Below are 25759 nucleotides of genomic sequence, written 5' to 3' on the forward strand. Positions count from 1 at the left end.
TCATTCTTGTATTTGAAAAAAAAAATTAAAGAAATAGTGCACTATTTCTTAATACACTAAATTCAAACGCCTCATTATCAATGTCTTTTGCAATGTTCCATCATATGACTCTTCTTCCTCATAAACGACTTTTTGTGCGCTACAATTTCTAATCACTTTGTCTCCGTGTCTAAACTAAAAAACAATAAAAGATATAAAAATAAAAGCTTTATGTAATCTAAATTAAAAATGAAAACGGCAATATATGTTAATGAGAATAAGAGATTAACATTTTTCAATCACATATAAACCAAAGTCTAAAAATAAAAACAGTGAAAATTGAAATTATTATTCAAATAGGAGTCATAGAAAATAATATGAAAATAAGAAAATAGATTAAACTAATATAAAGGAACAATAGATTAAACTAATGTTAATAATATAAAGGAACAATAGATTAATAGGTTTGATAAAAAAAAATAGATTAAACTAATAAGTATTATTAAAAAAACTTGGAAACCCTTTTCATTTCATTTTATCACAAGTTGATAAAATTTGACACACACACACATAAGAGTAAGATGAAGTATAAAAAAAAAAAAAATTAAAATTAGCAAATAATAGATTAATGTAATAAATTTGTAAAAGTTTAGTCTAGTGGTAAAAAGACATATCTTAGATATTAAAGACATATCACCAAATTAAATCAACTTTTGAAAAAATGAAATTAACCGCTTTTCCAAAAAAGATTAATATAATTATTATAAAATATCTTTAGGTTTAAATTTTTTAAAAAGATCAAATTATTTTTATTCATAAATATTTCATTTTTTTTTATAAAAAAGTTAGTAAACAAATTAATCAATTTATTCATAAAAAATTAAATACATTATACATAACAATTATTATTAAAATTTGTCATTAAGGATAGTCTTCTCATTAAAGCTAATTATTATTTGAAATCTTATAATAAAATGACTTATTTGAAGACATCATTATTCATTAAGGAAAATATTCTCATAAAAATTAATGTTTATTCAAAATATTACAATTTGATGACTTGTTTAGGAAGTTTGTATCACGTTAATATTTTTTTTGGTTACAGAGGGAAATATCGCATTAATATATTTTATTAAATAATTATATTTTTATTATTACTTTGTTACTTGTATTTATTTGATTGGTTGTATATAACTTTTTTTTTAAGAAATATTGGTTGTATATAACTATTAATTATTATGTGAGAGTTCACTTTAGAATTTCTTACGTGAAAAGTGTTACCGAGGGTGTCGATAAAAACTCGTGAAAAAATAATCTAAATTCATGCACATGTATTAATATACTTGTATTATTCATGTACATGTGATATACAATAAATTAATAATTACAAATCATGAAGAAAAATGGGCATTCACGACACGCAGCACTAAAATTTCCAATATAATATATACAATCTTAAGTTTCTTTGTCATTCTTGTATTTGAAAAAAAAAATTAAAGAAATAGTGCACTATTTCTTAATACACTAAATTCAAACGCCTCATTATCAATGTCTTTTGCAATGCTCCATCATATGACTCTTCTTCCTCATAAACGACTTTTTGTGCGTCACAATTTCTAATCACTTTGTCTCCTTATCTAAACTAAAAAACAATAAAAGATATAAAAATAAAAGCTTTATGTAATCTAAATTAAAAATGAAAACGGCAATATATGTTAATGAGAATAAGAGATTAACATTTTTCAATCACATATAAACCAAAGTCTAAAAACAAAAACAATGAAAATTGAAATTATTATTCAAATAGGAGACATAGAAAATAAAGAACAATTCAACAAAAAATTTGAGTTTATAGAGACTTTCAGAAAATTTGTGTTGCATTTTCCATGTGATGTAAAACTTGTGAGTATCATAAACAATATTTATAGGAAAAATCATCATGTAATAACAATAATCACTCCCTTGATTTCTTCAAAAAATGTTTGTAGCCGAAAATAGAAAATCAATAGGTCATAAGGTTTTTTTTTTTTTTTTTTTTTCGGATTGCAAAGAAAGTTGCTCAATAGGTTGTTTAGTTTAGAAAATTTTAATATTTTAATACCAATAAATTCCAATAACCCGTATTTATTTGGGTCAGATAAAAAAGCTACAAATCAAGAGCAAATAATATCTCTTGCAATGTTTATTCGAGAAAGTTTCAATTTGATTATAACTAACAATAAATTCCAAAACCTATTTATTTTCGGTCAAACAAAAAGAGGAACACATCTATGATAAACTAAAAAATCAACCTATTTATTTGGGTCAAATAAAAAAGCTGCACATCTATGAGAAAAATATACAATTTGATAGGGTATCAATAGGTCAATGTTACAATAAAATTTTGTATTAGATAAACTATTATTAAATTTATAAAATATAGATTTTACTACTTAATAAAATAAAAAATTCACGGATTGGCAAAAAAAAAATCAATTTGGTAGGGTATCAATATATAGGTCAATGTTGCAATAATATTTTGTATTAGAAAAACTATTATTAAATTTATAGATTTCATTGGTTCACAAAAAAATCATCGATTGGCCAAAAAAATAACCCGTATAACATTATTTTTGTTTTGTTTTGAATAAACAATATTAAATTTTATATTAAAAGTGTAACTTTTGCAATTTTTAAGAGATTAAATGCACAAATTTTTTTTTAATTAAATTTTATATTAAAAGTATAACTTTTCCATATTTGTTTTGCAATCATTAAAATTAAAAATATTATAATAGCTCACATTATTATTGTGAATATAAAAATGAAACAATTTTACATTTCAATACTTTTAATCAAATCGTATTTTTATTATTTGACATATATCAATGATTTGATCTCTTTGAAATTAAAATATTTAAATTTTATTATTTGTTTTATTATAATACCTGAAATTAAATATTTAAATTTAAATTATTTGATTTAAATCCGTATTATTTGAATTCAAAATGTTTGATTTTTAATTTGATATGAAATATTTGAATTAGAATTGAATATGAATTTGAAAAACTTCCTTTTATTCATAAGCATTAAATACAAATTTGTGAGGTTGAATGTGGTGAGAGTATTTGTGAGGATGAATGTGGTGAGAGTATTTGTAAAAACTCATGAAAATGAATAGGTTGAGAGTGCCACATGTCATATGAATAGGTTGAGAAAAACATTTCTATAAAAAGTTATGAAATAGGTCCTAAATTTATATTATATAGATGTGAATATCAAAAATCATGATAGGGTGAAAATAGTTGTTCAAAAAATAATAATAAATTGTCATTTAGCAATTGTGAACCCACCCCACACGCTAAGTCAAGCATTGGAACGTCTTAGGCAGAGGGGTAGGTCCCACACACACTTGTACATCATTTTGGTACCTTCCACAATCAAATAAACATGTTTGTCCAAAAATTTATTTGGTTATTGAATATCTTTTATAATATATAGTATATTATCGACATCAAAAGGTAAACTAACAAAAATATTATCATATCATACAATATAATTTGTGTTTGATTCATCCATGAAACAATTCTTTAGCAAAAACATTGTTCAATCAAAAATTATAATTAGAGAAATGATATTTGTACAACTTTATCTCTCATATTCACATTATCTTCTTATTCTCTCTCTTTCTTTTTCTCTCTCCATTGTTTTTAATCAATAAAAAAAGAAAACAACAAGGTTGTCTCAAAAATTGTACCAAAATAGTTGTTCAAATATCATTACTCTTATAATTAACATTATATTTTTTTAGTCGGTTTGAAGTGATCAAACTCCATTTAATAGGATAAAACCATGTTCTTTAAAAAAAAAGAGGATAAAACCATGTTGTTATTGTTGTTATTTGAAATGGTCAAAATGTAACAAATGTGAGTAAACAATCTCTATCTTTATAAACTATTCTTAAACTAATTTCTACTCAATTAATATTTTAAATTAGTTTTTGGCTTTGTCAACACTTAGATCTATATTTTTACGTTTTTGTCATATGACGAATGACATAATCGAGAAGTCTTTGACAAAGATAGAATTAGCTTAAAATGAATTCGAAATCAATTTAAAAGTGTTTTACAAAGACATAACTAATTTAGTAATTCAGTCGAGACAAGTAAACTACTAAAATATTAGTTCTACCAGCTTTTTATTTTATTTACTGTACTGAATTAACCAATTCAACTCATTTTGGTGTCCTAATCCTTGATCAAAATCTTCATATACAAATTCATCTGGATTTGTGCCCTTCCCTACATCATTATATTCCTTCCCTTTATTGCTTCCTATCGGTGCTTCAACCAAGTTCATAAGGTTTGTCCATTTTTTTCCTTCTGTTAAATTTTCTTCTTCAATTTATGAGTGCAACTTTAACATATTCCTGATTCTTCCTGAATAACCTATTGCACAGTAACCTGAGAGGTTTGAAAACTTTATTGCTTAGACCATAGTTGATGATCTGATTCAATTCTCATATAAACTTTATCATATTTTCAGAATATCTATCACTTTCTATAATTTTATTTTATTTTTTGGTGTATGTTGTAATCAGAAACTGATTTATGTAAATTATGTTCATAAGTTTTATATACTTATCAACTATGAAGCACATACACTCCTCGGATTAGACATGTCCCGTGTCGGACACGTGTTGTGGTCTCCTACCGACACATAATTACACTAAATTATGTGATTTTCTCAAATTATTAGCAGTGTCCAGGCCGTGTCTGGTGTCCATGTCTGTATCCTTGCTTCGTAGTTTATGAAAAATTATTAAAGCGGTGGAATTTTCTTTATTTGTTTTTTCAGATTGTCTGCAAAAGTAATCTGGTGAAATTCAAGTATATAGTGTTGCTGAAAGAGACATTTCTGGGAATGCCTAAAAGATGTACCTTCTTGATTCCAATTTTGTCTATGAAATCTTTAAGGTGTTTTTATATTTTCTCTCACTGCCCCATTTAATGCTTGTGAAGAGTGAATCCCTTATTTATACCTCATACATTAGTTATTCCTTGATGCACAATTGGCACATAAGTTTTTCTAGATTGCCTGTACTTCTAATTCGCGATCGGTGCGAAGACGGTTGAAATTGAAACTTGATATATCTTTTTCTTTTATGTATGTAGATAGAAATACTTTAGGAACTAGGAAGTTAGTGTAAAATATTATACTGGTTTAAGATCTAGTATGGAGAGTGATATGAAACCGAATGTGTTGATGGAACGATACGAGTTAGGAAGGTTACTTGGTCAGGGAACTTTTGGAAAGGTTTACTATGCACGGAGTACGGTAACTAACCAGAGTGTCGCCATTAAAGCGATTGAAAAGGATAAAGTTATGAGAACCGGTCAAGTTGATCGAATCAAGCGTGAAATATCTGTTATGAAATTGGCTAGGCATCCGAATATTATACAGCTTTTTGAAGTTATGGCAACTAAGAGTAAGATTTACTTTGTTATGGAGTATGCAAAAGGTGGTGAGCTCTTCGACAAGGTGTGTAAAGGAAGACTCAAAGAAAAGGTTGCGCACAGATATTTTAAGCAGTTAATCAATGCAGTCGATTTTTGTCACAGTAGAGGTGTGTATCATCGAGACATTAAGCCTGAAAACGTTCTGTTGGATGAAAATGGGAATCTAAAGGTTTCTGATTTCGGGTTAAGTGCTCTTGTGGAATCAAATCAACAGGATATCATCCTCCGCACGCCTTGCGGCACTCCGGCCTATGTTGCTCCAGAAGTCATCAAAAGAAAAGGGTATGACGGTGCCAAAGCCGATATTTGGTCTTGTGGAATAGTTCTGTTTGTTTTATTGGCAGGTTATCTTCCTTTTCATGACTCAAATTTGATAGAGATGTATAGGAAGATACACAAAGCAGAACTAAAATGTCCTGGTTGGTTTCGACCGGAAGTGTGCAAGCTATTAAGCGATATATTGGATCCTAATCCCGACACTAGGATTTCCATAGAAAAGATTAAGGAACATTGTTGGTTTAAAAATGAACTAACTGCAAGAAACAAAAAACAACTGTTGGAAAATAACACTGTCTCTTCTTCGAGTTCAGTTGTTTCTGATCAAAATGATGAAAATGACGGCCCAGAATCCGAGGCAAAGGAAGAGTCGGTTGTACCAATCAGTATAAATGCATTTGACATCATCTCCCTTTCAGCTAGTTTTGATCTTTCAAGATTCTTTAAAGACGGTGTTCAGAAAAGAGAAGCCAGGTTTAGTTCAAAACTACCTGCATCAGTCATCATCTCGAAGATAGAAGACATTGCTAAGCAACTGAGGATGAAAATTAAGAAAAAAGCTGCTGGTTTGTTGAAACTAGAGGGATTTGATGAAGGTAGGAAAGGGGTTTTATCCATTGATGCGGAGATTTTTGAGGTTACACCAAATTTCCATTTAGTTGAGGTGAAAAAATCAAATGGAGATACATTGGAATATCAGAAAATATTGAAAGAGGATATAAGACCTGCTCTTCAAGATATTGTTTGGGTGTGGCAAAGTGACCAACAGCAGCAGTCACAACAGTCAGATCAACAGCTACAGATACATGACCAGCAGCAACGACAACCACAATCATAACACACAATTTTGAGATACCTTATTGTATGTGTATACTTTTTTTTTTTGTTTTGATCAAAAAAGTTTCGGAGAATTGGGTCTCGATGGCTTATCAGGATCAGAGCAAGCCTCGGAGCTTAGAGAACACTGACAAAGGTACTTACAAACTATCCACAAAAAAGGTTCTCACGTCATCGGTGGGAGTTGTGCACGCATCTTTGTGGAATATGAGTCAATTTCATACCAACAAGGTTGTCTATTCATCTCACTGCAATGCTCTTTACTTGTTTTTAATACAAAAAAAGTCTCAATCGAGCACCTGCGGGTTATAGCATTTCTTGATGGGATGTTTTTTCTTTCTTTGAATCATGTAAGATTTAACTGTCTCAGATTGACCTTACTGTAGCATACATTTTGTTTGCAAAGTACATTTCTCAATTTTGTTGTATGAGTTTTATTGAACTTATGTCCAGTTTTAATTTGATGATAATTGAGTTGTAATGTATATACTAACTTTACTAGTTCCTACAACATCTGAGCAAAATGGTGTGAATCGTAAAAGTTGGGTTGATCTTAACTTTACCTACAAAACTAGCTTGTGAAGCGAGATATGTATCTCCCTTATAAACACATTTTTAAGCCATATTTTATTCAATACGGAACTATAAACTTAGACTCTTATCTTAATTTCAAGAATTAAGGTAAAAATATAAAGCAGTAATCATGATGTATCTCAAATTTTTCTATACTATACAATCTCGAGGTTTTCTGCGAATCTATGTCTATGGTTGTCATTGATCAATGTGGTTAATTAAAATTAGGATTAGTTAATTGTCAAAGGTTTATGACAAAAACATTAAGAGTTCACTGTCTCAATATTAATAATATGGGCACATAATATAACTCGTTTTATCACAAATTATTTTAGGAGTTTTGATTAAAATAATGTATATACTTCACAAAGTTGAAGATGATAGTTATTACCAACATAGAAAATCAATCGGATAAACCATAAAATTGGTTTTCAACTTATAAATTTCTCTCCAATGTTGTTCAAGAAGTATACAATCTTGTGAAAAAGTGTATGAAGTGTTTCTCCATTCTAAAGATTTCACATATGGTGTCAATGTAATAAGGATGAATCATATAGTAGGAGAGTGACCAAATTAATTACTATGTAGTCCAATTTAAAGAGTATAGTAGTGAAAAAAGATGCAATATATCTGAGGATAATTAAATTAAAATATATGAGTGTCTAACAAATTTATAAGATATACCAAACTTATACAAAAAATCTTCTTTAGATTGCATATGTAAATTAAAAAAAGATAATCAATCTTGAGGAAGGAAACAACAACTGACTTATTTGTTCATGTTTTATTCACCGCTCTTGCAACATTCAATAACAATGATATATTCTATATGCCATCAGAGAATGACAATAGTGTATCACACACCAGATTATTTTTTGGTGGACTAGGATATCTCCCGGCGAGCTAGATCTCAAGGTACTGAGATCTATTTAAAGAACTCGCATCTTCCAACAGATGTAGTTCCATCTGGATCGACCCTCTGACCACATTAGTGTGTGAGAAATCATTACAGTTGGATGAAGTTTGGGGACTTGGTTAAGTCGATAAACTCGGAACTAACTGAGGAGGAAACTTTTCTCTTCTTCCTATCTATAACGCTTCTACAGCTAGGTGAAGGAGTAGACAAATCAATTATCTCAGCTTGATGAGGCGCAAAGGATGCACCTCTGACACCAATGACACCTGTTTGTTCAGAATTATATGATCCCACACTACTCTTTATCGCCGAACTTAAGAAATCCGTGTCTTCGATCACTCCTCTTTTTGATGAAGTTGCCAGTGATGATTTCCCTTCGGGCGATAAGATTAAACCAAATGGTTGGCTCTGCTCTTGTAGAGTGAATAAATGACTTGGTGGTTCTCTCACTTCTGATTCCTTGTTCCCCTTAGGCGATGAGATTGAACCAAATAGTTCGCTCTGCTCTTGTCGAGTGAATGAGTGATTTTGTGGTTCTCTCACTTCAGATTCTTTGTTTTGCCCTAATGGCTCAGTAATCTTATCACTATGATTTGGACTTTTTTGTGAATCATCAGTTACAGAATCATCACTTGCATCTGGAACAGAACCGCTAGTGCTAGCATTGTTATCATCAAACTCCACTTCATCGGTAATATCATCTTCGTTCTCTACCAAACCATCAATTCTTTCGGTATAACATGGAAGTTCATCCATCAAACCAATCTCAACTGTCATGTGCTCCGGCAAGTTTGGGCAACCGGCACAATGTTTCATGTATTTTGTCGAGAAGAAGTTCACTGTCATATTCATGCTGTGACCATTTATATCAAGTCAGTATCTAAAACTAAATCAAACTCACACCAGTAAAAAAGAGTGTACATCTATGTAGCTCGACACTTCAAATTAAATGTGTGTATAGCGTCCGACACAGACACATGTAGTTTGCATTCAATCACCTCCATTTTCTTAAATTATTATCAGTGTATACATGCTATGTCGTGTCTGTGTCTGTGTCCGTGCTTTATAGATGTACATTCCTTGCTCAATAGAGATAGAGTCAATACATACTTTTGCCAGGATGGAAGGGTAAGCATTGTGTATGCAAGTTTGATCTTATTGGCAATTCCTGAGAGGGATTTGAACTCAACAGCTGCTTTTCTTACAGCCAATGATTCAACAGGGTGTTGCCAAGCCCATTCAAACTGCAAATCAAAATAGCCCCCATAAAAACAATATCTTAAATTTGTCACATTAAATAGCATGATATGCTTTTTCTGCAGTTAATTATTGAAAGCTTCCAAGACAAACAAGAACCACACTCATTTAATGAACGAATCAAGTTTAACAAGAATAGAGCAAAAATCACTGGATTTTGAATCAGAGCCCAATATTGCATCCATATTTTTCACATCTGATATTTCCAAAGAAGCACATAAACACATAAGTGGTTGTATTTGTTAACAACACAACTAATGAGTATAACAAGTTTTTTTCCTTTAGAAAAAAATCACAAACTTTCAGTATTCAATAATTCATGTCTCCATACTTATAAAAAAAAGGAGGTAAAAGATTAGAGTTTAATTTTGATACACCTTTAGCAAATCACAACCAATCATATGTGCGACTTAATTATAACTAAATTCAAACACTTTTAATGATCACGTGATTACAATTGATTGACTGTGTAAAAATTGTTTACACTATCGGTGTATACCAATTAAAATCCATAAAATTATACCAAGCTACAGTATTATGCTGACATTGACACTTATAAATCATTTAACTTGCTGAATCAATTAAAATGTTTTTTAGTGAACAAGCTCAAAATATATAACAGAAAACAATATCAGATCAAAACCCGAAGAGCAGCCAATCATATGTGCGACTTAATTATAACTAAAGTCAAAACATTTTTAATGATCTCGCAATTACAATTGATTGACGGTGTAAAAATTGTTTACACTATCAGTGTAAACCAATCAAATCAAAAAAATCATAGCAAATTGCAGTTTTAAGCTGACACACACCGTAATTGATTTAACTTTCTTCATCAATTATACATAGAAAATGGTATCAGATACAAACCTGAAGAGCAGCCACATTTGTTGGGAATCCATATATACACAAAACCATCTCCCATGGCCTCTTCTTCTTCGTTCTCCAAGCTCCACTCCCAATTTCTCCATTGTGTTGCCTAATCCGCCGCCGCGGATTCACCGTAAATCTGCAAATCATCAAATCACATTAATTAAATTAAAAAAATGAAAATTAAATGCTAAAAATTGTTCTAACAAATTAGCACCAAAAGAGAATCACCACCATCAACAAACAAACAAAAAAAAAAAAAAAAAAAACACAAACCCAGAACTTGTATGAACAAAAAAACAAAAGGGGTGTAATAAAAATTAGATTTTGAGAAGATTGAATACGAACCCTATGTAAGTGTGGCCTTTGAAACGAGGGTTGAGAGAGGCTAAAAGGTAGCAAGCAAAGAATCCTTCTCCTTCGGAAATTTCGTTTTCGTTATTGTTGTTTTGTTGAAGTTGAATTTGAAGAGATTCTTCATCTTCTTCTGGTAAAGAAGATGATGCAGAGTTGAAATTGTTTGGGTTAGATCTTGCACTTTTTTTCTTCCTCATTTTTTTTTTTCTTCTGTAAAATGAAATATGACCGTTGGGGAAGTGAAAGAACAGAGATAAATGTTTTGATCGCTCTCACGCTATAATGATACGTTATTAAAAAAAAAAATATTGTTTAAATATGTGTATGTCTTTTAGAAAATAACATGATTAACTCTTAAAGGAGTGTGTGTATTTTAATGCGGCAATCCCAGCAAAAGTGTAAGCTACTTCATTTATTTGTCGTTTGTTAAACTCGGCTTAAGAGTTTGCAAAATAAGAATTAAAGAGACTCCTACAAGAGGAGATCACTTGACCAAATTCTATAAAATCAACACGGTGACTGTGAAAATCATATGTAAAATTCATCGAATCTAAAACAAAATCAACGCTGTCAAATTACATGTCGTTTACCCATTGCAATGCATGGAACAAACCCAAAGCTTCTCCCACGGCCATCGTACATATTGGTGTGATGGATAAAGTCTTTGCCAACACAGTTGTGCCTTCCTCATTTTCATACATGACGTTATCGTTCATATAAAAAAATTATGCAAGCAGTCATAGTCCATTTGTTTTTTAAAATTGTTTAATTATCCTTAAATTTTTGAATAACTTTTCTCATACATGTTTAGTACAAACATTATAAAAGTATTTATAAAATAAAAGTAACGAAAATCTCACCTATAAATCAAATTTTTTAACTCCTTTTTATCGGATGAACTTTTTATAACGTTTTAAATGACCAAAAGAAATCGTTTAAAAATAAACATTGATTTAATAGAAGGAACTAAAACTATATAGAATATTTTTTTTTTTTTTGCAAAGACGAAAACATTCGAGTAATGAATTTTGATTGGACGTGTAAACTTTTTATATGAAAAGGAAATTACTGTAAAAATATTACATTGCAAATTAAACTCTCTCCGTATATAATTACAAAAATAAAACTACATTTGCATCCCTTTTCATACGTAAGTTTCATAATAATAATGACATTTTGTTAAGAAAAAAAAAATTAGATGATACAGAAAGTAATTCATATATTTTAATTGGCTTAAATATGGAAATGGTCCCTGCAAATATCTGGCATTTTGATTTTAGTTCCTATAAAAATATTTTTTTGGTTTTAGTCCCTGCAAATATAGAATATTTGGTTTTGGTCCTTGGTATTTTGTTTTAATCCTTGTAAAATCATTTCATATTGAAATTGGTCTCTATATATTCATTTTAGTCCTCATTTTGAGGTACTAAAATCAAATATTCTAGATATTATAAGGACCAAATCCAATATGAATCAATTTTACAAAGACTAAAACAAAATATCAATGACCAAAACCAAACTTTTTATATTTGCAGGGACTAAAACAAAAAAATATTTTTACAGGGACTGACCAAAAAATATTTTTACATGACTAAAACCAAAAAATATTTTAATCATTTTTTAATATAACAAAACAATTAACAAAAATTTAAAAATTTTCAATGATAAAAAGAAAATGAAATAGAAGAAAGATTAAAGAAACAATATGAAACAAAAAGAAAATAGAACTCTAAATAAAAGAAAACCAAAACATTCTCTCCCATTTTCCAAAGACACGTGTCATTGATTTAATGGAATGGTTGTTAAAGTCAAAAAGAAAGGATGGCAGTGGTGTTTATAATTTAAAAACAGTGGTATTTTGGTATATAATTATTTTAGTAGTGCTACAGTGGTAAAAAAAAGCCTCATATTTAAGCCATTTTAATTTTACACTAAAGGTAAGTGTGATTGTGAATAAGTTTTTTGTTTATTCTATCTATGTTAGACTCTTTTGCTGTGCAACCAAAAAACTATTTTCTCTTATGGTTTTTTATTTTCTCTCTGTTCTTTCTCATGTTAGTAAGATTCATTTGTGACAAACAAAGCTCAGAATAAAATTGTGACGAAATAAAGAATCCTTATAAATTGTAGGGTCTCTCTTCCAACCAACAAGAGGCAGCTTAGCCAAAGCTGCTATGATGTTGGTCAAGGGCCTATGCAGTTTATGCTTTGGACAAAAAAAAAATACTCCATTTATAAGATAGTCACATTTATAAGCTGCAGCATTTGAACTGATGACCAGGTCTCCATTCATTAATTGATTGATTATATAGATAGGTAAGACATTTTAGTCATAAATTTTTCTTAACTACATCAATGTTCCCCAACTCATACTTTCACAATACATTCAACACAGCCTCAAGCATTAACAAATTACCTGCCTTGTATGCTTCATTCAACTCACATTCACCAACAATTTCACTAACAACAGGCCTCTGAAATGACTTTAGTGAGTACTGACCATTTGCAAATGATTATTCAACCGTAAAGAGCGCATTTGCAAGAGAATAATACATAAAGAGCTTGAATCTAAGACAGGTTTTTCCTCAATTCACTACTCTTTGCTACAAGATCAATGACTGGAGAATGAAAGTTTGTAAATCATTCATTACAAATATTAGATATTCTCCTTCTTCATAACTTCTGCACCTTGTCACAATCAAGACACTCTTAACACTTTGAAAGATCATTTGACACATAAACCTACTAGTGCTTTTCAGTACACTACCATATGCTAAATTCTCAGACACCAGATGCAAGAGAATCAAGAAACCCAAGATGAAGACTAATGAAATTTTGAAAATTAACTCTATTAGCAGTGTATGAAGATGTTTGTTCAGTTTATTTTCAATTTCTACTTCATTTTCAGTTTAAGCAGTGCTTTCATGGTCTTTGATGCAATATCTGGATTCTGGATAGTGATATGACTGATATATGCTTCTGATTCCAACAAAAGTATTACATCATTTGTCAAGGATAATTTGACTGAGATACCCCATACTGTGGAGTTAAGAATATCTAAACAAACAACTCAGTACACTTTTCAGAAATATTATCAGAATCAAGCTAATATTAATTGACATGAATTCTTCCAAATAAACACTCAGAAAGGTAATTCTCTGCATAGAGAAAAATTCAAGGAAATTTCAAGCACATATTTTAGAGTAGGATTACTAGAAAGAAATGTATTCCAAAATCATGTAGAATAAGTTCTGGAAAGGCATTTTTCTGAAACGTATTCCAAATTCTCTAAGGGCATTTTTCCAGCAGAGGTCAGTTTCATGAATAATTATGAAGTTTACCTGTGATTCCAAGCTTTCCTATGTTTGTACTTATCTTCTATTTGATTTAGAGATCTTAAATTTTACTCTAGGAAGTCCCCTTCCTCAAAAATCATCAGCAGTTCCTCTTTAGAAACAAAGATCTTCCTGCTTATCTATCTAAGAACTCACCATCATCCAAAACTACTTCTCTCTAGAGTGCTGTTTAGAGTACTCAACTCAACAGTTTAACATCTTGGATCCCAACCATTTTACAATTATAACATTATTATGAATGAACCAAAATAAAGTATAAACACCTATAATTACACTATGTAACTTTTTAACCCACACTTTTCCTTCATTATTCCAGCCTAAATCCCAAACTTATCCTGCGAAAACTTATCCTGCCACCATGCCCGACTTTGTCTCATTCTTATATAATGATACAAATTTTGAAGAAAAAATTGCAACGACTCTTACACTATCCCAGATCAACATTTGGTACCTTGTGTTGCTAACAAAAGCAATGCCTATAACTTCTCATTGATACAACTATGATAAAAGCCTTGTAACTCTATTGACAACACACTAAAAGGTTCACATGATCACAGAAAACAAACGTTCCTAAAAACTACACAGCATTTAGTTAAGCCAACAGAATATCAAAGTTTGACTTCACAAGAAAACCCCAAATTGAAATTCATAACTTCACATGAAAACAAGAAGCAAATCAAATCCATAACAAAAACAGTTAAAGAACACACTCCAGAAGTTTGACTTTGACATATATCAAGATCATAATTTATCATCATTATTTGTATTGCAAATTCAAAATCAACAACAAAAACAACAATACTATGAACAACAGCTATGATACAGATTACAACAAATATGCAAATTGACCCAAAAATCACAATATCATAGGAAAATGATATTGATCAATCACCCAACATGCATTCACCGAGTACACATCATCAGCTAGATTTCTTTGAAGATGATGATACCATATGCCTCCAAAGATAACGTCCACTAGCCATATCCACAAAAGTCCAAAACCCAGATTCTATCACAGCACGAACCTAAAAATCAACAAATCACAAATTTAGGGTAAATTAAAAAAAAAAACACATTTTTATTAAAATTGAAGCAAAAGGGTCAGATGGGTCAACCTTAGAATTTTCATTTGATGAAGCATTTGAAGAATCTGAAATTTTAGGGTTTGTAGGAGCAAGATCTTCATCTTCATCATCGATCTTAGGTTGATTTCTGAAATTTCGGAGAACGAAGATTCCGGCGAGTGTTGCGGACAAGAATATGAGAATTAGCCTCAAAGGGCACATTTTGATTTTTTTTTTTCTCTCAATCAATCTCTTCTATCAAGAATTTGATTGAGAAATTTGTTTTGATTAACCTAAGCTTAATAAATAATGTTCTTTGAGTGCTTGTATTAAAAGACTTCAAGATTAAAAATACTTTCTTCTTTTGATATAGACATTAAAATACATTTTGTGCATGACTAGTGGAGAGTAGATTATGACCAAGAGAAAAATCCACATGTGGGGTTGGTAGCTTGCTTCCAATCAAATTTTAGTCAATTTTTTGGGGCAGTGTTTGTGGATTATGTTAATGATAATAGTTGGCAAGTTGACATTAGGTTTTTCATTTTTTACTCTGCATTAGTTGATAATGATAATAATATGTAGAGACTTTAGAGTTAATCTTCTCAATAAGAAAAGACTTTAGAGTTAATGAAAGTGACATACATAGTTGGATCTTTAGGGTTGGTTTATTATGCTAGATAAAATAGAGATAAAATATGATAATAGTCGAATAAAATTAAGATATGATATAGATATTATAAATATTTATTACATTATATGTTTGATGTTGAAAAAATTATCCTTTCTCTAATAACAAGATTTAAAAAAAAAAAAATGAAATTACAGTTTTTATTATTTGCTCATTAATTATTGTAAATTGTAGTTGGTTAAAGGTTACACACAAAAAATAGGAGATTGTGATGTCCTTCATGTTGAAATGTGTGATATGGACACGAGAATGTAAATGACAAATATGGAAGATTTTACTCACCTCATAGTTGAGAGTGACTCAAAATTTCTAATCGATATAATAACAAGGAGTTATAAGTTTAACGCACACACCCCTATCTCGATTCGCCATATCCACGATCTCGCTATCTTACATGGTAACATTGATTGACTAATTTTAGTTTTAATCAAAATTCCTATGATGTGAGAATTTAAGAATCCTTTTAAGGAGCTCCAAAATCTCCTTTTTAATGACATATCTGAAACTTGTAACTTTGTAGCTTGTTGTGTTTTCTTGGGCACTGCTCTCGTTAATCAACAAAATAAATAAAATATATAATGTATAGAGTACGTGATAAAATATAGTGTGTAGAGTAAATGATAAAATTAATCTTATGGAATAATTTGAGCCAACCACTCAAACAAGTGATGCACGTCATGTGAAGGTCTTGAACAATAGACTTTGCCAAAAAATTGAAGTTGGTACTTATATATTTTACATAAAAATACAAATGAATATAGAAATAAATCAATTTTCTTGCAAATACAAAAATGATGAATTGCACAAAAGATGGATAAAAAAAATTGCACAAATTTAACAAGCACAATGTAGTTTGTTACCATTTTTTTTAAGAATAGCTTGCACAAACTTAACACATTTCATTCTCAACGTAGATTCAATATAAGATGAGATATAATTAAACTCTTGACGACTAGATAAAAAAACAACGTTATTTGTTATCTTTCTTCAATGTTTTCCACCTATGTATAAACTATTCAATCCAAAGTCAACTTATTGACAAGAGGATTTCAATGTTTTTTTTTTATTTATAGTTTGTATTTTGCACCAGATAGCACCACTGTAATGATGTTCATGCTTATCCTACAAACCCACTTCCCATGAAAATATAATAGTAATAAATTGAACCATTGGAATTGGTTGGCCGGTGAGATTAGGTACCTATGCTGTAAGCATTTTGAAAAGAAGTGGGAAGCATGCATGCAACCATTCTATTTGACCAAGGGAATAAAAAAAAATGTTGAAGTTAATTAGCATAAATTAATGGACAAAAAGGTAATTAAAATGGCAGTCTACACATCAGAGACGTGCCACTTAAAATTGGATATCAAAACAATAAACATGTCATTATTCCTACGTGGTGGTGTCTTCAGGTGTAAAACTTCTACATCAGCAAAAAACACATGGCCTGCAAAGTATCAATAAGAGCAAAATTGGATGTTATAGAAAGCAATGAAACATGTCTATTTTTAAACTAGTGACAAAAAAGTCATAAAAATTGTGATTGATGAATGTATTGATATATTGAACTACTCTCAAAAGGGAGAGTTCCCATTTACTTGAGTTGAGTACACAATCTGCCACTACCATACACAACAAGATGTGTACGGTAAACAAAATGGGGATGTATGTCCCGCTAGGCGGCAACAGACTCTATGAGATTGACCTCAGGGTGAAAAAGCTGAAGAAGGGAGATGGTGTTGGCCGAGGTGTGGACCATGTTGGCTGAGTTAAGAAAAATGGGGGAGGAATGATGAGGGAGTGGTGCAGTGATAGAATGGAATGGAAAAGCGGTGTAAAGGTGGACACAGCAGCTTGTAATGTGGCACTGGCGGTAAAAATGCACCATTACCTAGCTTGGAACCAAGCTTATACCTGACTTAGATTGAATGGTTAACTAAGGATTTGGGTGAAGGTATTGGCTGTAGGGACTGTATGGATTAATTTATTTGAGTTTAACTGTTGACATCAACAATTGTGAGGCTGTTTCGAAGAGCTTATGAAAACAGCTTATGACATGCCCATAAGCTGTTTTCAGCTTATTTCCATGAACTCTGCAGGATAGCTAATGCAAACAGCTTTTAGATTATATGAAAAAAGTTCGAATTTATTTTATCTTGTTATAGAAATACCTTATACCTAAGCACTTATATGATAACCGCATATGCTAATAAGAACTTAATTAAATTGTTTATCCAAACAAGGTATTAACCTTAAAAACAAAGTTACTCCAATACCAGAGAAAATTAAACAGCTATGTCAAAGAAAATGGGATCCTACTAAGTTATGTATTACTCGTATAGAGTAACTGATTTTACAGTAAGAACGAAGTGTCCTCTTTGTTTGGTAGTTTGGTTTTATCAATAAAATAAACATAAACGTGTTTAATTTATTTATTATGCATCCATGTTTCTATGAGCATGAAAACTTCAGCAAAACAAATAGAAGAAAACACCTTATTATATCCTTTATTTGACAAATCGAGCTACGCTGGCAAGAACAGTTCTCAAGCTTCTGATGCCTGCTCCAGATTTCGAGCTGGCCATCATCTGCAAAGTATCATCAGAAAAAACAAATATTACAACCAACAATTATGTCAAAAGAGTGGGGCGGAAAACCAAAAGAATCAATCTTACCAGAGGTTGAATTACAGACTTGTTCGGCAAGAGACTCTGTGATTGAGCATGAAGACAGTTGTTAATATCCAAAAAAGAACGTTAATTTCTAGAGAGAGAAAAAAAGGTACTGATAGGCAATATTCACCTCTTCGATTTGCATGGCACGTCGCGCCACATCAATTGGGAAAACGGTATCTGTCTTGGTTAATACTATCTGGTATTTAGTTTTTGATCTGCAAATTGATATCATCCATTAAATAAATTCAGTGATCACGATGTAAACCACACTTGTATATGTAACTTGCCCGAGGAAAAAATAAAGTAAAAGGTGCATGCAATGTTTTAAAAACTACATCGAACTGCACGGTTCAATTGGTTGAACCATGAACTGACATTGTCTACGGTTCAGTTATTTGAGTGGTTCGACTGCAGTTTTGTCCCGATTCAAACGGTTAAAAGCAGTTGAACCAAGGCTCAAAATTCTCACCGGTTTGATGTCCGGTTCTGTTTTTAAAACATTGGATGCATGGCACCGATTTCTCTAGTATGGTTTACCTTTCCATTAAGTCAATCAGTTCAATATCTCTTGGTTTCATGCCCCATTTTGTATCAATCAAAAGGCAGACTTGTTTGAGACCCACTCGTGTTGATACATACTCCTTTACCTATAATTAGTGGTTTTCCCAAGACAACTAATTAGCACTTATATTATAATATAATAAGTTAATAAAAAGGCAATTCTAATTCCAATCGCTAAATATGTCAATGATAATACACGATGAAAATGTCAATGGATATAAAACTGGAATTGGATTTGGTGCAGTAACTGCGCCACACTGTTTTCGATCTCAACTGTCTGATCTCAGATTAACGCACGAGATCGAAAATTGCGTGTAATTGCGTCTTTTGTTTACTGCAGAAGATCATGGTCCATATAAAACCATATAGAAGAGACACATAATAATCACATCTATGTAATTAAGTGAAAACTTGAACATTTCAAAGATGTGCAGTGCCCCGACAACAAAACAATATATAGTTTCGATGGAACAACCAACAACCAAGCCTTATCTCATGTTCATTGTATGGATCAATTAACATAAAGGGAACAATATGAAGCTTTAAGACCGTAAAACAACAATTAAGATTTTAATTTATTCGTTATTCGCCAGAACCTCTAAATCACCTCCTTCTTGTGTAGACAATGAGATAGTTATTTTTGAATGGTGAAGCTTATATTATACCAAGTTTCTAAGGCTTGGCCGGTTTATATAATCATGTTTTTCTCTTGCGTCAAAGCGGATTGCTTATACTCTAAACCTTTCTGTAATTTCTTTTTTGATTACATAAAAAAAACATCTAAAATGATTTCAATCGTCTTCAAGACGTCTTCACATGTAAAACTGGAAGCAGTAAACTACCAAACACATTGAATTCTCAAGGAAAACTCAATCAGTTAACAAACAGCACAAAACGGAACCAATGTGACCAGTGAGAATTTGACATAATTTGCATACTTACAAGGTCCTCCCAAGCTTCTTTCACTTCGTCTTTTGCATACGCAAATCCATATCCCGGCAAATCAACTAAGCTAAGCTTTGTTCCCAAGTTGAAGAAGTTTATTGTCTGCAGATAATCCACGATTTGTTGGAAAAGAAATTCATCTATCAACAACATCTCATCTTTTGAATACCACATGTTTCAACATTTAAGAACCTAGAATACCTGTGTATGGCCAGGCTTGTCCGATGTCCGTACAACCCCCCATTGTCTAGTAAGTGCATTAAGAAGAGATGATTTACCGACATTTGACTTTCCTGTTAGCCAGAACACAATCAGCAAATAACAAAAATCTTTTAACTTGTTTCGCTAAGCAACTACAACTACTGCTGCTATGATATGATGATGAATTCCAAGAATTAAAACTATACCAGCAAATGCAATCTCCGGAAGATTAGGAGGTGGAAATGATGATGAGACCTTCGCAGCAGCGAAAAATTCCAATCTGTTTCTGAAAACCTGTCTCAGATTACCGGAACAAAAAATCACAATAGTATTTAAAATGAATAGAAATCATTATTCTAAATGTACTAATAGTCATTTTGAATGCAATAAACGGCAACATACATTTTCTTCAATGTTCTCTCTGTCGGAACTTTTAGAGAAGGGAATGTTATCTAATGGCATAGGAAGTTCTATATTGTAGCCTGCCCTTTTTATATCTATCATGCGCCTCCTGCCCAACAGCTGTGAATAATAATTAGAGCACAAGAAATGAAAATACCTTTAAGGAAATGATGCATTAACATAATCAAATATGACGATAAAAAATCTTCATACAAAATTACATTTTTTTCCACAAAGGTTAGTATTGAAGGGCTGGGCTGTATTGCACGGAATTGGGCGTTCTGAGACATTTCAGGCTCTTTCTCCGCGTCCTTTTTCTTCTCCTTCTCTTCTATACTTCCTGAAATTAACTTAAGGAATCAAACTCAAGGTAAACAAGTAAGCAGTAGAAAGAAACACACATTGAAGATTAAAAAATAAATAAATAAATTCAATACAGAAAAACAGCCAATGTGTGAATCAAAAAATAGAAATGTTAACGGAACGACAATCATCAGGTGTTTCGCTCCCAAAGGTGAACTGATCATCTTCCGTGAATTCTTTTATGAAAGTTCAAATTGAAAATAAATAGAGAACACAAATCAGATGTTAAACATTTGGGTCCTGTTTGGATAAACAGCTTAATTAACCGTTTATAGTATAAGCACTTAACGTATAAGTGCTTATGCATAAGTTTCTTCTATAACAAAAGATAAAATAGTTATTGTATAAGCTATAAGCTGTTTTCATAAACTGTCATGTAGATCATAAGGAAATAAGATGAAAACAGCTTATGAGCATATCATGAGTTGTTTCTATGAGCTCTCTCAAACAGTCTCACAAGTGCTTATGACAATAGATAAACTCAAGTAAGCCAATTCAAATATAACCTTGGTCTCAAACTTCAAAACCTGATTCAGAAAGAAAACAAATCATATTCGTTTCACTGGCAACCATAAATTCCTACACTAAAGTTTTAAGGTTTGGTACAAAACTACAGATGCAACCCAGTTTAATATACATTAAGCTTAGTTCTTATATTTTTTCAAAAGAGAAATATTAGATGTGCCTATGACTGAAAAATCTATGATGTACAGACAAAACTAAAGGTTAAACTGGTTCCAGTGAAATTATATGGTTTCCATTTCTACTGACTAGAAAGGAAAAAGGTGGAGTATAGGGTTTACGGTTTAGGCAAAAGATGAACAAAACAACCTGAGAAATAGCGTTAATAAGTTATCTTCACCCGTAATTTGTTCATTCATACTACCAATCTACCATATCTTTTAACCCATTTATAAATTGTGCCTAGCAAGTACTATTTGAACTGAAGTATAAAACAAAAATTCAGATTTTTACAATTATGTGGTTTTGTCATCTTAAAGAAAATGTAACCCATCATTATCTCCGTACAGATCTAAAGCTTAGCTCACGGCTATGATCATTTGCACGTCTTATACATCATAGAAAAGAGTATATGAGTACTAACACCATTGAATTATTTGGAATTAAATCATACATTGATAACTGTCTACAATATAACAAAAAGTAAAACAGTATGATTACAGGACACATTTTCCAGTTTCAAAGGAAAATATTTGCATATTAATAATAAGGTAGAATTGACAACATCGTCTAAGAATATACAATAACAGAAAGATAAAATATGTACCATCAACAGCAATGGAATCATCTAGTCTCTTGTTTGAGATATCATATGGATCAATCCTCATCACCCTTTTCTTTTTCTTAAAGGGGCGATCATCTAGTCTCTTAGCATCATCCTCCAACCCTGGTTTTTTCATGTCAGATTCTGAAGGATACACAACTTCTTCTCTAACTTTCTCAGCACTATCATCTTTTCCATCAATTTCTTTCTTGTCCTTCAAACTTTGATTTGAAAGCTTGTTTTTGGATTTTGCCTTCTTCAATTTACCGAAATCCCAGATTGTACGTTCATCATCGGTTTTCTCTTCCACAGTCTCATCTTTCACCTTCTTCTCCCCTTTCTTAAACAAAGGTTTCTTCTTCGATATCTTCACACCACTCCATGATTTCTCATTTTCATCCACCCCTTCCTCATTAGCAAATACTCTCTTCTTCCTCCCAAAAGAATCCAAATTTTTCAACTTTCCCCTCTCATGAAACTTCTCGCTGCTCCTTTCTTCACCTGATTCCATTCCTTTAAAGTTTACATTTTTCTTCAACTTCCCTTTATACCCATTTTCCCTATCAAAGACCACATCCTTTTTAAAACGATTCTCATCATTTCTAGTTCTCGACGAGTCCCTAGAAGTTTTCACCTTTCCTCTCTCATAAAACTTCTCGCCACTTCTTTCTTCACCCGATTCCCTTCCTCTAAAGTTCACCCTTTTCTTCATCTTCCCCTTAAACCCATTTTCCCTATCAAAAACCGCATCCTCCTTAAAACCATTCTCATCCTTTCTACTTCTCAACTTCCCTCTCTCATAAAACTTATCACCGCTCCTCTCTTCACCCGATTCGGTTCCTCCAAAGTTCACATTTTTCTTCAACTTCCCCTTATACCCATTTTCTCTATCACCTCTTTCATAAAACTTTCTTCTCTCATAACCACTCTTTTTTTCACCTCTTCTAAACTCCTCATTTTTCTTCAATTCCCCCTTATACCTATTTCCTCTATCATCATTTTCACCTCTCTCATGAAACTTTCTCCTCTCATAACCACTCTTTTCTTCATTTCCTCTAAACCCTTCATCTGTTACAATTCCAGACGAGTTCCTAGAAATTCTTACACCAAATTTAGGCTTTTTTCTAAGCTTATTCCTTAACACTTCCTCAATAGACATTATGCTTCAATATTAAACTCTCTTAATGCTTTCAAAAACAATAACAAAACATTCACAGAAACAAGAACACACCCACTTTGATTTTTGTATGAAAATGAAACAAACAACGAAATAACAGGGTTATAACTAAGTGAAGAAAAAAGGGTTACATGGCACCGTAAGAGTAGTTTTGGATTGAGATTGTTGCATCAGTGTCGTGGAGGCAGTGTTACTGAAACATGGGAGAAAGAAAAAAACAAAGGTACAAAGGAAAAAACATGGTTGATTTTTTTTTTTTGGTCGAAATTTAGGTTGATTTTCACGGGCTTGGTATCCACCAATATGGGCTTTGGGCTATGTCTTCTGAAAATTGCTGTTCAAACATAGTATAGGCTAAAAAACACCAGTAAAATGCCAAAATACTCCGTCGGCAGTTAACTGCCACGGAAGTTAACCGACGGTAGTTAACTACCGCACAACTACGGCAGTCAACTACCGCAGAATTTCGGCAATTAACGTCACGGAGCTTCAAACCTGAAATTGTCATTATTAATATTTATAGATTTTGATTGTTTCAATCATTATTTTATGTTTCAAACAATTGCAGTATTATACTTATGTATATATACCTTAATAAGAATAACATTTAAATCTTGACAAAAAAATAAATAAAGATCATTTAATTCCTCTAAAAATATATTTCAATGAGTGTAAAAATTAAGCATTTGAATATTGTTTTGCACATTACTTAAATAAAAATATTTGTGCACATGTGTGATATAGCTTATAATATACAGAAAAAACCGTAAGATATTGTATGTTGTTATATTTTCTACATTAAAATAATTGTGCATTGAAGACATTAAAACAATAAAAAGTATTAACTTTTTATTAATTTTTTGAAACCTAGAAATTATTTTGTTAATTTTTAAAAACTTACAGAAGTTGATTTTAAATAGAATTAGAATAAATGAAACTCAGAAAATGTTTTTGTTGTTTGGATGAACAAATGAATTGAAGTTGTAGTGGGATAAATGGGTGTTGTTGTTGTTACAGGGAAAGAAGAAAAAGGATTGCGTAACGTGTGTGTTTTGAGAGGTTGGAGATGATGAGGATATAAAGGTTGGAAATGAAGATGAAAAAAGTCAGGAGATGATGAAAAATATCAGGTTTGAAGCTCCGCGACAGTTAACTGTTGAAGTTCCGTGGTAGTTAACTGCCGAAGTTCCGCGAGAGTTAACTGTCGCCGGTTAATTTCCGCAGCTGTTAACTGTCATTGGGGTATTTTGGTATTTTGTGTATGAGAAAAAATGAAAGTGAGAAGAGTGGCTTCCTTGTTCCTCAGGTACCCCGAACTAAACATTTTACTATATATCAATTCCAACGACAATTAATTACTAGATAAATTGAACCCACTTAGGTTGGGTTGGTGGTATTGATTTAGGACCTGCGAGTGTGCTCTTCTTGAAGGTCATATGCTCGATTCTTCCTGTTGCTAATTTGTGTGGACTAATTTACCTTCTTAAAAAAAAAAAATACTGGACAAGTCGGTTCATTCAAAAATTGAATCTCCTTCTAGTCCAATTGAGCCTCAAAATAGCTTGAGCAAAAAATCAAGATAAAAACCATTGGTTCTTTATATATATATATATATATATATATATATATATATATATATATATAGGTTCACCATATTGTAGGAGATTAACCTTTTATAAGTACAATGGTGTTATTTATTTATTTTCTTTGTGGTGTAGTGATGTTGCCTAATCATGGTTTTCATTAAATGTCATCAAATCATCAAATATGTTCTCTAGTGATTGGTGAACAATTTGCTTATCTTTGATAAAAAATAAAAATAAAAAATTGTACCAAATGTTTATACAATATTTGATATGGTTATGATAGATATTTAGCAACTGTACTAATTTTATCGAAGTAATAATTCTGAGTTCGTATCCACGGGGATTGTGTTAATCTCAATTTAGTATTATTGTTATCATCTCGGATACGTAAAATTGGGGGGTTGCCCTAGGCAGTCAGTTTGATTGCATAAAGGTAAATAAGCGGATAAAAGTTGTTTCGAAAATATACGGAGAGATGAGATCAGGTCTTTTGAATCCTCTTATTACTAGTGCTTGGTAAACTGCACTTATTTCCTATGAATACTTCAAAGGTTTTAAGAACGTTAACATAATATCACAGGTATATGATTATCTATTCATAAACTAACCGTATTTATTTGAACAATTCAATTATGTCTAAGTTGTAAGCTAGGGTCAGTAATCATTTGATCTTACCAATTTAAGTTATATAGTGTCAATATATAAAAAAGCATTAAGAACAATTGAATTGAATAAAACTAGATTGATATTCACAAGCAATAGAGTTTCACAGCCACATGTTTCAAACATGATTACTTCAGATTCATCTCAGACCTAATCTCTAAGACATTTAGCTACTCGTAATATGGATTACAAATACCATCATAAATTGAAGCATAAAAACATACGTA

General features: G+C 31.3%; 4 protein-coding genes across 5 annotated transcripts; 1 reads left to right on the top strand and 3 right to left on the bottom strand.

Annotated features, from left to right (window-relative positions):
- Positions 1–4163: 4163 nt before the first annotated feature.
- Positions 4164–7057, top strand: LOC25491032 (CBL-interacting serine/threonine-protein kinase 10). 2 transcript variants are annotated; one of them, XM_013604948.3, is made up of 2 exons: positions 4164–4320; positions 4816–7057. In XM_013604948.3, exon 2 carries the CDS (start codon positions 5194–5196, stop codon positions 6589–6591), a length of 1398 nt encoding a protein of 465 aa, XP_013460402.1. In that variant the 5' UTR covers positions 4164–4320; positions 4816–5193; the 3' UTR covers positions 6592–7057. The 2 variants fall into 2 exon arrangements, with proteins under 2 accessions (XP_013460402.1, XP_039687257.1); XM_039831323.1 differs by having other exon boundaries at positions 4312–4428.
- Positions 7058–7808: 751 nt separating this feature from the next.
- Positions 7809–10839, bottom strand: LOC25491033 (structure-specific endonuclease subunit SLX1 homolog). Its single transcript, XM_013604949.3, has 4 exons — positions 10555–10839; positions 10207–10345; positions 9190–9323; positions 7809–8932 (listed from the first exon to the last, which is right to left on the bottom strand). The coding sequence occupies exons 1-4, from the start codon at positions 10758–10760 to the stop codon at positions 8170–8172; spliced, it is 1242 nt and encodes a 413-aa protein (XP_013460403.1). The 5' UTR covers positions 10761–10839; the 3' UTR covers positions 7809–8169.
- Positions 10840–14539: 3700 nt separating this feature from the next.
- LOC25491034 (uncharacterized) lies at positions 14540–15389 on the bottom strand. The gene is made up of 2 exons (XM_013604950.3): positions 15035–15389; positions 14540–14944 (listed from the first exon to the last, which is right to left on the bottom strand). The coding sequence occupies exons 1-2, from the start codon at positions 15203–15205 to the stop codon at positions 14840–14842; spliced, it is 276 nt and encodes a 91-aa protein (XP_013460404.1). The 5' UTR covers positions 15206–15389; the 3' UTR covers positions 14540–14839.
- A 1499-nt stretch (positions 15390–16888) lies between these two features.
- LOC25491036 (uncharacterized) lies at positions 16889–23527 on the bottom strand. The gene is made up of 11 exons (XM_013604952.3): positions 22110–23527; positions 20680–20798; positions 20459–20578; positions 20263–20350; positions 20057–20148; positions 19853–19957; positions 18887–18996; positions 18477–18564; positions 18350–18385; positions 18169–18262; positions 16889–17121 (listed from the first exon to the last, which is right to left on the bottom strand). Exons 1-10 carry the CDS (start codon positions 23263–23265, stop codon positions 18182–18184), a joined length of 1995 nt encoding a protein of 664 aa, XP_013460406.1. The 5' UTR covers positions 23266–23527; the 3' UTR covers positions 16889–17121; positions 18169–18181.
- Positions 23528–25759: the final 2232 nt, after the last annotated feature.

The sequence above is a fragment of the Medicago truncatula genome, chromosome 3, assembly GCF_003473485.1.
Source record: "Medicago truncatula cultivar Jemalong A17 chromosome 3, MtrunA17r5.0-ANR, whole genome shotgun sequence".
In the NCBI taxonomy this organism is placed as follows: Eukaryota; Viridiplantae; Streptophyta; class Magnoliopsida; order Fabales; family Fabaceae; genus Medicago; species Medicago truncatula.